Source organism: Lolium rigidum, chromosome 2, assembly GCF_022539505.1.
Source record: "Lolium rigidum isolate FL_2022 chromosome 2, APGP_CSIRO_Lrig_0.1, whole genome shotgun sequence".
NCBI lineage: Eukaryota > Viridiplantae > Streptophyta > Magnoliopsida > Poales > Poaceae > Lolium > Lolium rigidum.
The window spans coordinates 267,941,424-267,955,032 of record NC_061509.1 but is presented as its reverse complement, the minus strand read 5'-3'; the positions used below and the strand labels follow the sequence as shown (position 1 = coordinate 267,955,032).

General features: G+C 41.4%; 2 protein-coding genes across 2 annotated transcripts; both read left to right on the top strand.

Moving 5' to 3' along the window:
* Positions 1 to 417: 417 nt before the first annotated feature.
* On the top strand, positions 418 to 8,241 carry LOC124690900 (F-box/LRR-repeat protein At3g59190-like). Its single transcript, XM_047224226.1, has 5 exons — positions 418 to 1,389; positions 1,712 to 1,864; positions 1,940 to 2,126; positions 2,830 to 2,921; positions 8,043 to 8,241. The coding sequence occupies exons 1-4, from the start codon at positions 418 to 420 to the stop codon at positions 2,856 to 2,858; spliced, it is 1,341 nt and encodes a 446-aa protein (XP_047080182.1). The 3' UTR covers positions 2,859 to 2,921; positions 8,043 to 8,241.
* A 1,697-nt stretch (positions 8,242 to 9,938) lies between these two features.
* On the top strand, positions 9,939 to 12,276 carry LOC124693410. The gene is made up of 4 exons (XM_047226884.1): positions 9,939 to 10,601; positions 11,008 to 11,175; positions 11,270 to 11,499; positions 11,920 to 12,276. The coding sequence occupies exons 1-3, from the start codon at positions 10,032 to 10,034 to the stop codon at positions 11,465 to 11,467; spliced, it is 936 nt and encodes a 311-aa protein (XP_047082840.1). The 5' UTR covers positions 9,939 to 10,031; the 3' UTR covers positions 11,468 to 11,499; positions 11,920 to 12,276.
* Positions 12,277 to 13,609: the final 1,333 nt, after the last annotated feature.

Here is a 13,609-nt window from a genome sequence, read left to right as displayed (position 1 = left end):
TATGCAAAAGGTTTTACTGTATAAACAAAAGGATGCAGATTCATAGGCACGTCGAGCCAGCTGCAGTGAGGTTGCCGAAGTTCAGATATGTTGTTCGACCAGTTCAGAAGGTGGTTTTGATTATAGCCAGACTCCGTGTTGTTTTTGCGTGTCAAGCCGTCAAAGTTCAGATATGTTGTTAGACCATTTCCTACACTTTTAAGTTCTGTCCATATTTTATAGCAGCTTGATTCAAAATATCCATCCAGGATGGTTGAATTTGCGCACAGTTTGCATGTTCACATATTTTACACATTCAACCAGGGGAAATACTTTTGTACACCCACGCATGGGTGTGGGTGTTTCCGTCACCGTTTATTGTGCTTTGAGATTCGGATAAAAAGTGGAGAGAGAAAAGAATCTTTTCATCTACCGTTTATGGCTGCTAGTGCTGCCGAAACCGGGGATGATCCGGACGCGGGGATCGGGATATTCCTAGGCACTCCTGCGGCGGATACCAATGATTCTGGCAATGCAGCCACGATTTCGGCAAACCAGGGACGACAATTTTGGCAAAGCAGCGACGGCGAGGACCCCTTCCGCCGCCTCCCCGACGAGCTCCTCCGCCACGTGCTGTCCTTCCTTCAGCCAGACCACGCCCTGCAGACCTGCGTGCTCGACACCCGGTGGCGCGACCTCTGGAGGCGCGAGACCAGCCTCAACTTAAACTCCTACGATTACGGGCTGAAGAGCGAGGCGTGGAAGCGCTTCAAAAGGATCGTTAACCTCGTAATCAAGGTCCGCGGAAACTCGCCTCTCAAATGCTGCGTGCTCACTTCATTTTCCGGCGACAAGGATGCCGAGCTGTGGGTCAAGTACGCACTGACGTGCCAAGTTAAGTGCCTCAAGGTCAGATCTGATTACCTTGGTCTGCCCCTGCGCTATGATGACGCGCCTTTCATCTCCCAGCACTTGAAGATCCTAAACTTTTTTAATGCCAAGTTCCAAGGCTCCTCACTTGATTTCTCCAACTGCCCGGCACTACATAATCTAAAGATGGCTCATTGTTTCATCCATGCATCTACCATATCTTCCGAATCGCTAAAACATCTCTGCATCACTACTTTCTCTAAGTTTCCTCGGGATTCCCATGTTCGCATCGTTGCCCCCAATCTGATCACACTGCAACTTGACGGTTTTGAGGGTCTCACCCCCTCCCTTGGGCACATGCAATCTCTGATAGAGGCATATGTTGGTCTTTCCTCTGATTGCGGCGATTTCTGTAGCATCAATGGACAGGGCTGTGAAGATCAGCATTGTGCTTGTCATGCTTATCCTGCGGGCGAGGGTGTGCTTCTAAATGGATTGTCCAGTGCTGTCAGTCTGGAGTTGATAGGCAACACTAAAACGGTACGCTTACACTTGCTGCCTTCTTTACTGCTATTGTTATATCATATAAGCCACCCACAGTTTCTCTTGTTGGCCCTGCATATAGCCAATGATTACCATGCTCGGTACTTTTATCTATACCAACGGGCCTCACATCAATGAATTAATAACATAATGGCTTCATAGGATGTAATGTGATATTTACGGGGCTTAAAACTGTATTCTTGTCCTTTCTTAGTTACTTTGAAATTTGAATTATCAACTCAAAAGTTTCTACTAACTTAAATTCTTCTATATCTTATAAATCCTCGCAATTCATCTTTGTTCATTTGCATTTTTCCAGTTTATCTACAGATGGGATTTAAAATGGTGCCCCATATTTGAAAAATTAAAGACTCTCTTACTCAATGAGTGGTTTAGGGCTATTGATCTAGTTTGCATTCTGCAACACTCTCCAATTCTTGAGATGCTCACTCTTCAGCTTGGTAACACTGAGGTATATTCTGTACATATATATTAAAAGTATTTCACATATGGTATTTTGTCTTACTAAATGTTTCGTATCATATAGAACCTTGTAGGAGCAACAGGGGTAGAAGAAGCAATGGAACAATCATTTGTGTGTGCCCACCTTAAGGTTGTCAACATTGAATGTAAAGAGGTTGATGCGGGAGTTCACAAAATTTTGACAATCTTGAGGACATGTGGCATACTTCGTGATCACATTAGCATAAAGGCACTTTCCTCACCCTCATATTGTAAGTACCTATTTTCATTCTTCATTCATATGCTTTGCAATCTTCTTTGCTCTGACATATCTGTTGTAAACACATTAGCTTGAAAAATCTGTTCATATCCAGGGTTCATTAAAATATTAATTGGATTGTACGCTGATGGGGTAAGAATGGCCACTGAGTTTCAACGAATTAACTGTAAATGCTGGTTAGAATACATTAGTTAGAAAACATTGTCGTTTTCCCTTGAGATCAGTAGCATCCATGCAAAAAGATCGTCGTTGTTTATCTTGAAATGTAGTTTTGTTTTGTTGTTGTTCCAGTTGATTTTACTAGGAATCTACAACTGGTAGGGATTGAATGTAGTGTTTCGTGTCCATCTAGCAAAGACAAATTGTCTTGGCCCAATTGTTTTTGCAGTTGCTCCTAGCTTGTTGGTTTGATTAGAAGGGTTTGATGACCAGATTGCATGCATGCCACAAGCCCACAACTGCGTCCACCAAGGTCGAGCTCAGCCTTCTTGATGCATGTCTGGGTGGCCATACATATGTTGCCCTTACAAGGTGTTGAGCTCCTTGTTAACAAATAAGTTTGGTCAAGGACACTTTTCAAAAGAATTAGTTTTGCCAAGTTGCATGATAGTCAAACTGCTAGCTAAGCTATTCTCTCGTTAATATCATTGGGGACATCTTGGTACCGAACTTACAATCAATCATGTTTTGTGTAGATTTCAGTTTCCAGAAGGATAAGGCATGACGCTGCTTCGTTCTACTGAGGCACCATGCCCTGCAGCTTCCACCATTGATGGCAATAATAAAGACTAGTGGTTGGGGCGCCCCATGGGGCGCCTCCTCACCGTACGGTGGCTGTCCAATCCCGTCCCAATAGCAGTCATATTTTATTTTATAGTATGTTTGTTTGTTTTTTCACCACTCCTACCCCAAACGCTGCCCAAATGCCTCGTCAATACGAAAAAATACAGGTTACGGGAAAAGCAATAGTCAATCAGGCTGTAGGAAAAGCAAACGTTACATGTTACATCCCCTGTCCATGATTTTTCTTCTAGTGGCTAGGTTACAACTCATACACCCATATACACCCCTACACAGCTACACACAGCTTAGCTGGAGTCTTTTTAATGAACGTGGATTAATCTAAATCTACCTTAAGTAGTACCTGGTACCAGAAAACCGTCCTCCTTGCCATACGGTAGCAGCCCAACCTCATCATCCCAATCACTGTCCAATTTCATTTTCTGTTGGTTCCTTTTTGCCGAATGCTTCGATCAATTCTTCTGAGGGACCATCGCAGTTCTCTTTGTACACAATTTTCCTGTTGGCATGCTGCTCCTGTCCAGTCTTCGATGTGAAAGCTCTCAGTCAGATGCTTCATCAAGTCATGGGAGGTACATGTCTTGGACCTTGGCATGCAAATCCGCATGGTCGTCTTACCAGGAAACTGTCATGTCATCCTATCATCATCGATTAATTCTGCCAAAAAAGGGAAAAGAGAAAGGCCTCTGTAAATGGTTTGATCTCTAATTACGACCGAAATAATAATAAAATGAGTAGGCAATAAGCATGATAATAGCTTCATCAATGAAATAATTCATCCTAAATGAGCTATATAAATAACTAACATGACGATAAGCATGTGCAAAAGTTTTGTTTAATCTCAAAAATAGGTGTAACCCTTTCTAACAGAAATTAGAATGCAAAAGAGTGTTGAACCCAACTCAATGCGGATATTAAAACATAATGAGCAATAGAGGAAAACAAGTTCATTCAGTTCACATAACATTCTTCAATAATAGAACAATGTGGTTTTTTCAGCCCAAGAAGGTAATTCAACTCAAGTCTGCGCATCATGAAAGATGAAGTACCTTACATAAAAATAATGAAATGCGGTGCTAAATTATGTATGGCACCATGGTGAACATAGATCCTTACTTCATCCTATTACCTAGAATAATTAGACTTATGAAGGGCTAATCATCGCCCCAAATACGACACTCGTTGGCAGACTATGGAGAGATGGAAGATACATCAAATCTATCTCCAACCTAAAAAAGAGAAGGCCGAAAGGCATTGTAGAAAATGAATATGGTGCAAGACTAACTTAAGAAAGTTAGTACAAGGGAATTTTATGATGAAGCAGGTAGGAGCTCACATTCCTTTTCTTTTTAGAAACTTCATTATACTCTGGTCTGACCTCTACCATCCAATTGTCCTAGTGTTCATAACCTATATCTGGTAGAGGCAACAATCTTGCAGCGTCTTATTTATCTCTAAATACTCAGGAATGTAACTACCCCAAACCATGGTTTTAAAGGCGGCCAGGCGTCCCAAAGCGATGGGGGGGCGCCTCAACGCCTAGGCGCTCAAGGCGTGTTGCAAGGCGACGCCTTTGAGGCTGCCTTGCTGGAAACAAAGCAGCAGCTAGGTAGGATGAGGAGGCTGCAGTGCTGCACCAGGTGGAAGAGAAGCCGTATCTTGTTTCCCCTCTGGAGAGGGCTGCGCCAGGGGGAGGAGGAGCTAGAAGCTTGGCCGGAGTTGGGGAGGCCAGCAGATGGCGGAGCAGGAGCGAATCTGGCCAGAGCTGGGGAGGTCGCGTGAGAGGAGCTCCCTCCTCTCTCTCTTCTCTCCCAATCGGTTCACCTGGTCTGTTCCCCTCTCTCTCTTCCCTCTATTTCCCCTATCCCTGGCCCCCAATTCCACTCCCAGCCCGCCAATTTGGGTTTTCCCTCCCGCCAGCGCAGTGTTTCCCGCGCAAGGACAGAGGCGTCCAGAATCGATGAAAGGCAGCGATTTCACGCTTAGGCGACGACTTGGGACGCTTCTGCGACGCCTTTGGACGCCTTACGCTCAAGTCAAAGGCGACGACGACGCCTTCCAGTCTCGGACCGCTCGGACGCTTAAGCGTCGCTTAGGCGACGCCTAGGCGACGCCTTTAAAACCATGCCCCAAACATTTTCTACAATGGAGATAAATGCTATGGATACACCCTAAGATGAAAAATGTATCATTAGTATGCATTAGAGTCTCTCTGAAATAGATTATCATATAATCTTTTAACAATACTGCTAATACATATCGTAGCAAGAATTACAATAAATTGGAAGGAATGTCGTTGTACCAATGTACCTATACTATATATGGCATTCTGTCAATGGAAGAATAAAAAATGTTTAGAGCAGCAGAGCAGTGCACCAATGTACCTACACCGTTCTCACATGAACAATAATTTACCTGAGCTTCTTCGAAAAAAGCCATTTAAGGAAGACGTACACACGCGATTGGAACTATGTCAAGTATCTGATGGACATGACAAGACAATCTTGGCATTATTAGATATATAGGAGTAGACGCGCAAATTTAACAGAGTTAATAGTGGTGCAGAAGTTAGTTTCTCCAGACCTGATTATCCCAGAATCGATGTATGAACAGAAGCAAAATGTTTGAAGAAACCCCGGTCAATAAGCAATTAGATGAACTCAAAACAATTTGGAGTGCCCCACCACTCCTAGGATGATCTTTGGCCATATCTAAATTTTGTTCTTTGTGTCGTATGAATCAAGAAGTTATGGAATAATAACATTGTATGCATTCCTTCAAATGCAGAAAAAGGAAAATGCTACCACTATAAAGTCATAGTACCCTGACCTATTTATTGTTACCCCTAATTATGAGCTATAATAGAAAACGTGGACCATGATCAACATGATTGTTCAAGAAGAACTGAAGAAGCAAAATAAGACAGGTAGATTGTACGTTGCAAGAAAATAGTATGTAAGAATACCTTGTCTGGTCTGTAATCATTTCTGGAGGATCAGGTGGGTTGGCAATGAACAGGGAAGCTTACATCATCCAAACCCATTTCTTAAAATTTTCATGAACTTCTGATCACCTGCAAAAGAACAAAAGGTTAGATTCTTACCAGAACAAAAATTTCATGGTGGCAGGTTAACAAATTTATTTATTGTGGGAAGCAAATAAAGCAGACAGTCCTAGAACAGTATGCAAATAGAGAAAATATTTGACCAAAAATTTTCATGAAAATAACATGTAAATCTTTTAAATTAATTACCTCAATTCCCACATAGGGAGCCACCTGAATTCCAACTAATTGAACATTCTCATCCAAACTTTGCTACACATACAGTTTCTGTCATGCGGATCTCATCAAGTTTCAGCTAGGTCTAGAAACAGAGAAATCATGAGGTCGAGTTTGTGAACATCATCTGTGTAAGTAGATGTTTTTTTAACAAATTCAGACAGTGTATGAGGCGTATGATACTCCTTACACGGACGGCCAATGCATGAATGCCTATGGCAACATGTGGAATATGATACAGTGAATGAAATATGAAATCCAAGGTGTATCCTGATTGGTTCACTTTTTTTTTGCATCGGACATAAAAACAAATGGAACCATCATCTTACCTAGTTTTAAATTTTATCCGTTCATGCCAATTGGTTTCTTCGAGCTCAGATATTGCTTTTCTACAGATTTCTGAAGATAGCTCATTATCTATTGTCTTATCTGGAAATTTTACACTTCACTGATGCTCCGCAGCCAACCTACAAAGTGAACCAAACTTGAAGTTCTACAAAGTGATGATGCCACACATTTCAGTATTTTAGAGATTCTGGACAATTATTTGTTTGTACGGTTAAGCAAGCAAAAAAGATTCAACGACATCATAAGCGACAAAATATTTTGCGTGATTACTCAGGCTGTCTAATTATACCGCCAGGAGGGAAAAACGCTCTAACAAAGTCACAAATCAATCATAAATTCTAATTAACAACTAAATGTCACTTAAGCCATGGCTGAAAACAAAATTGAATAAGAGGGAGAGACAGAGAGCTCACCACAATGACCACCCAAGTGCACCCATGGGCCACGATTGCATTTGCTCGCCAGTGACGTGCGCTGTCTATGAGCATGTGTAGGCAGTCAAAAAAACATCAAGCAAATAGATTCAGCTGTATGAAGCATAACAACAAACATGTAGATGACCCTAACACAAAAATTATATGCCAAAGATTTTTTGCATCAATTATTTGTGTGAAATCAGTCAGTCTAAAGATTAATTTCCTGTACACACTGTACCCAGTTCGTAGCAGGCTAAACACAACTTATCATGCTCACTGGAGCACCCACGTGGGAAAATAAAATTGAAGTTCATTGCTTGTCTTGTCTGCATACTCTGAAGTCTGAACGGTGTGCACCTCCATCAAGTAAAACAACCTTCTGATCCTGCTGAAACGATGCACAAATCAGGTTGTGTAAAGGATTGAGGAGAGGAGAAAACAAAGAAAAACAGATCGAACGCTGAAATGGAAAATTCGGAGAAAAGACGTTGTTCTAGGAGATGAGATTTGGGGAATCACCTGACTGCTGCGGTGCCGTGAAGGAATATTTGTCGCTGCCGGTCCTGCTGCTTTTCTAGTTGGTTAGTTGTTCTCCTCCACTGGTCTGGAAACAAGAGAAACGGGATATTCAAAGGAAGAAGTAAAAGAGAAAGAAACTCAGAGCTGCTACAGACGAAGCTTAGCTTACCGCCACAGCCACGTGTGTTCTGCCCACCGAGCACGAAGGAGAGGCAGAGCGAGGGGGTAGTGCGAGCTCATCGAGGGAGAAGGATGGAGGAGGAGAGGTGGGGCGTTCCATGGAGGCAGGTCGGGGTGGCATCGAAATGGAAGGAGGACAACAACGCGAGCCGTGGGAGAGAGGAACAAACGAGGAAGAGAATGAGGCTGGCGGCGGCTCGGGGCTAGGGTTTTACCCCGCGTTGAGGGGAACTGGGAGTGGACGAACGGCGGGGATTGACGCGGGCTGCGCTCCTAGATCGAACGACTCACGATGAAGAGCGCCAGTTGGCTATCGTGGAGCGTCCTGGGATAGGGCAAACATACACGCACTTGCTTGTTCTCAATGTGTGGGTCGAAAGGCTATTTTGTTAGTCTATAACGCTTGTCGGGTGTCTGCCACTATCGCTCTTTTTTTTTTTTTTTGAAGGGAACCACTATCGCTCTGTTTAGTTTCCCTTGATGGGCCCAGGCTCCCTTGTTTATTTCCGTACATGTATGTATGGAATCGGGAGCTTTAATTTATTTTCGTGCCAATTCCTGAATTACGTGTTTCTCTGCGTGTGTTTGTACACCACGTATATATAAGTACTGGTACCTTCTACATCTACCTATGTACGTAAGTATTTAGCAGTCGCCAAAAAAAATGTAGCCGTTGTGTACATGCGTGCATGTTTCCAGCCTTAACGTTGGTCATCAATCTATACTTAGCTTGTTGGTCAATTTATGCATACATAATGTGCATGATTGTTTGTTGTATAAAAGTAAATATGTGAATTGACACGCTAGGCGAGTACATAAATGTAGGCTCAGCGGCAATCATCTTGGCGCTAGCCGAACAACACCATTGTGAGGGGCTGAAGAAGGTGTGCTACGACATTTTTGGCCGCTCCAACGAATCCACCGACGGCTTCCAGCATCTGAGTAAGAGTTGCCATTCTCTTATGGTCGAGGTGATCACCATGTCCGTTTTTTAAGCTTGTTTTTGAATGTTTTTTTCGGGATGATGAGGATCGTAAAGTTAATAAGGTCCTTCCCACCGTATCCTCGCTCCATTGATGCGTCTAGAACTGACGGTGGAGTCGACATATCTCATGGGCCGGATACAATCGATTTTGTGTTTCTTGGTATGGTTTTAGATCAGTCTTTTCCGATCCATGGGTGTTATTATTGATGATGGTTGCTACTCTTGTCTTTTACATATTAGCACGATAATTTTTCATCTGTCTATTACAACAAGTTTTGTTTGTTTCCGATAATAGAGGCGAGGATAGCGGCATGCCTTTGGCTCATGATACCATCTGTACTCATCGCTATGTGATCCAAAGTATGTATTGACAATACTTATTAATTTTAGGCTATTTGTACTCTCTACGTTCCATTAAAGTTGTCTGTAATTTATCCAAATTCAGATGTATCTAGACACTAAATAGCATATAGATACATCTAAATTTTGACAAATCTCAGACAACTTTCATAATGATGATGATTATTAATAGATCAGTGAAATTTTTGGAAAAAAGTGTACATATATGAGACAAACTTAGTATTAGTCTTGAAATGTAGTTTCAGATTTAGCAACATATATATTGGTTTTTTTCTTTTACAAAAAGTCAAATAGCTGAAGTAAACGTGTTAATTGCCACGGTAAATGCAGGATAGACACCCACAGCTGCAGAAGCTATCTTTGGGTTGGGGAGGTGACGTGATCCTCTTCTCTAGCTGAGAATTGAGACGGCTTGAAGGAGAGCTCAGAGCTGGATCGCCTCTTGCTTGCCTTGGAGAAGGAGAAGGGAACATCGTCGCGCCATGTGGGTGGAGACTGCTCGTAGAAGTTAGTACCGTCGAGGAGGAGCAAGCTGCACACAGGCTATCCGTCGGCGGCTAGAGGTGAGCTGGTAAATCTTCGATTCTTGCCTATCGTATCCTTTTCCATCTGGCCGGATGGTCTCGCTCGGCTCACCCTGACACCCTGTCATTGTCAAACAAACACTGCAGCTTCGGCGCGGCCAACCTGTTCGACGCAATGTCCGAGAGGGTGGATGACGAAGGAAACATGGAAACGGCAGTGGCCGGCGGCGAGGACTACATCGACGCTCTACCCGACGAGCTCCTCCAGCACATAATGTCGTTCCTGCTTTCCCGCGACGCCGTGCGGACGTGCGTCCTGGCCAAGCGCTGGCGCACACTCTGGAAGTCCGTGCCTGCCTTGCGTATCGATGACCCCGAGAGCTATGGCGGAGCGACTGGCTCCAGCACGTTTGTCGACGAGCTGATTCGCCTCCGAGACCCAACGCCTCTGGATGTATGTGTCATCAGTTCCAATTGCGCGGAGATGGTCGACGACGATTCAGACTGGGACGAGGAGGCATTCGAGCGCGTGGCACCATGGATCCAGTATGTTAACTCGTGTGAAGTTCGGGATCTTACGGTTGATTTTCCTTTGCGGGTAACCAACGTTACCCTCATCTCCTCGCACTTGAAGAGGTTGGAGTTCTACAACATGCGGTTTGAGGGAAGCTCTCTGGATCTTTCGAGCTGTCAGCTGCTAGAGGTGTTAAAGATGGATCTTTGCGATATCTTTGCTGATATTTTTTCCCTATCATTAAAATATCTTGACATCGGCTCAGGCTTTGACTGGGATAACCGGACATACATTTTAGCGCCAAATCTCGCTGGTCTTCGAATATCTGTGAATAGCGGTTTCACTCCTTTTATTAATATGATGCCATCACTAGTAAACGCATCTGCTACACTTGGAGAAGGGTGCGCGGACTATTGTGGCTGTGGTAATCTATCGTGTGAGGGGTGTCCTGGTGAAGCCGGTGATGTTGACCTGTCAATTGTTCTTGAAGGTTTGTGTCGTGCAACGAATTTGGAGTTGGTAATTTATGACCCTGCTTTGGTATGCTCACACTATTGCCAACTCTATTTATGATTGCCATCTGCTTGATCTTATGTATCTTTGTATCTAGTTACCACCGGTTAATAGAATCATATGCAACATGCTTGTTATGTGCATTGCTTTTCTTTTCATTTTTTAAATCTTTCTATGGATGCATCCTAGAATGGCAGTACATTATGAATATAACGGTATTTATGCTCACACACATATGGTTGCGATTAATTTTTGAGCCACATGTATGAGTAGATCAGAAATTGTAACCTTTGCATCTGCTTACACTTAACTACCATAAATAATAAAGCATGTACAAAGCTTCTAAATAATGTACTTATGTTTCTCAAAAAACATCATGTACTTCTGAAGTTATACCTTGATTTTCTCTTTAACACTGTTCACTTTTTTTTAGTTTATTTTCAGGAAGGATCTTAAATGGTGCCCTATGTTTAGCAAGCTAAAAACATTGTTGCTCAATGAATGGTGCCTGGTTGATCGCTTCAAGGGATTGGTTTATTTTCTCCAGCACTCACCAATTCTAGAGACGCTTACTATTGAACTTCAGTTTCAACTTCATCAGGTATATATTCTCCAAGTATGATAGCTTTTGTCTTTATAGATTATATTTGCCGTATACCTTCAGGTGACTCAGTAAAATACTTTATTTGTTACAGAAAGAATTTCTGACCGAAAATAGTGAAAGCTACCATAAACCAAGGGAACATTTGTTGCTGTCAAAGCATCTCAAGGTAGTTACAATCTCATGCGAAACAAGGGAAGATGTAGAGATTCCCCATATTTTGAAGATCCTTGGTGCCCATGGAGTACCTTCTAGGAAAATTGTCATCCAAAGTGAAGATGAAGAAGACTAACATCCAGTGGAACTTATTAATGTTGCTCGACAGTAAGTAGTACCCCTCTTCAGGATTACTCTATTTCTATTGAACAAAAAAGCTAAAACTAGACCCAAACAGTATGCAGCATGGCTTACTATATCTTCATCTTTATGCACCGATTTTACTGGTACAAAACAATTTTGGGCTCAGCCCCATCAAAACCTTCTTTTAGTAATGTAGTATTGTTTATGCATGTGTTAAGTAAATCTGGAACAATTTACCCTCCTTTTTTATCAGATAAATGGTCGAAGTGCTACCCAAAAGGCTGCTTATCAAATATAAGTTCAGATTTGTGCTCAGTTTCATGCTAATAGCATATCCTTCTAGCATTCTAATAGCTAGATCAACCAAGTAAATTTCCTCAAAGCATGACCTGCATTTCTTCCAATATTGCGTTTCATGCGGTCAGTGTTTTTTGTTTTATGCAGGGTCCCATATCGAGCTTTAGGTCTTCAGTTCAGCTTGGTCTCAGTTGCCGCGATCTGTCCACTAGTGTTCTGTTCAGATGAACTCGTCTTTAGTTTGCTGCCTGGATGCAGGCGGAACATGCTAAATGCCATGTAGTTGTAGTGCACTTTTCTGAACTCTGTCACGCCTGAACTGTTTTCCCAGTGAAGGCTTATGTTTTGGTAAGAAGATGTACCGTGGATCTGTTAGTGACCAATGTTGTTTCAGGATTGTGCCAACTAGCACATTGCCCGTGCTTCTACGGGATCGGAATAATAAGAACACAAAACTAATAATACCATCACAAACCTAAATGTATGGATTTTTTGAAAACATTACAGTAATTTCTTATGATCTGTACATTATCTCTATTAAACCTGGTTAATTTATATCTTATATATATTGATTCATAAAATCTTAAAAATTTAATTAACAAGATTTTCCGCACTATTACCAATTCATTAATGGTCGTTGTCACCTCCTAGAAGTGTGATGGTTACAAATGTGTGTAATACCTCTCTCTCTAAGAAGTGAGCCTCCCATGTTTGGTTAGGGAAGTAGATGTATAACCTAGCCATCCGGGTTTAAGTTTCCTTGGAAGCATATTTGAGTTCTTATTATTTCTATAAAAAAAGAAAGACTGCAGGGTCCCCACCCGCATTCCTTTCAACAAAAAAAAACCTCTCTCGCTCACTTCCTCCATTAAAACATTCTCAACGATACTATCCATGAAAACTGGACTTGCCCAAGGTGACCACAAATTGATGATTTTCTTAATTATTTTCTTTTATTAGTCCAAAACTGCATGGTAGGATGCAACCCAATCTATTTTGTTGCTGAAATTCAGAGTACTAAGGAGTGTTGTATCCTTGGTCAACTGAGAAGCCTTTAGTATTATACCAAAAACCTACTTTAATTAAATCAAGGAACCTATGTACACATCGTAAGAAGTGCTCGCTTTCATTATTGCAAGAGAGCGGCACATGGAGTTGTTAGCATAGAACCACCATATTTCTGGATAAATGTTGATTTTGGTACCACTTTACGTTTTGATAGCAAAAAACTACAACATTTTTTCGTAGATTTTGTAAAAATCACTAAACGTGAATTGATCCCGAATTGACACAATTTCTAATACGTGGCGTCCAGTTTCTAGGTTGATGTGGCGGTGCTGGATGGTGTGTGGTTTGTTGTTTTGCAGATAGGTCCTCAAATTTTGAATGTAAATTACGCACGTGTCCCTTGTACCTCGCAGTTTTCAAAAAATATCCTATTTATTTGTCAAACCTTCATAACTTTTAAATTTAATTCAACTATACAAAAAATTAATATTATAGTGGTCAGAAATGTTTGAATACTTAAATATTTTTTTTAAAAAAATCTTCACAACTTTTAAATACTAATTCAAATGGAAAAATTTTAATATGAAAAGTGCTCAGAAATGTTTGAATATTACAAATATAATTTTTTAAATGTTTATATCTTTAAATATTAATTTAAATGGAAAAACCTTTACTACGAAAAGTGCTTAGAAATGTTTGAATATTTCATGTATAATTTTTTTAAAACCTTCATAACTTATAAATACTAATTCAAAAGAGAAAACTTTTAATATGAAAAGTGCTCAGAAATGTTTGAATATTTAAAATACATAAACTTAGTTCACTATTC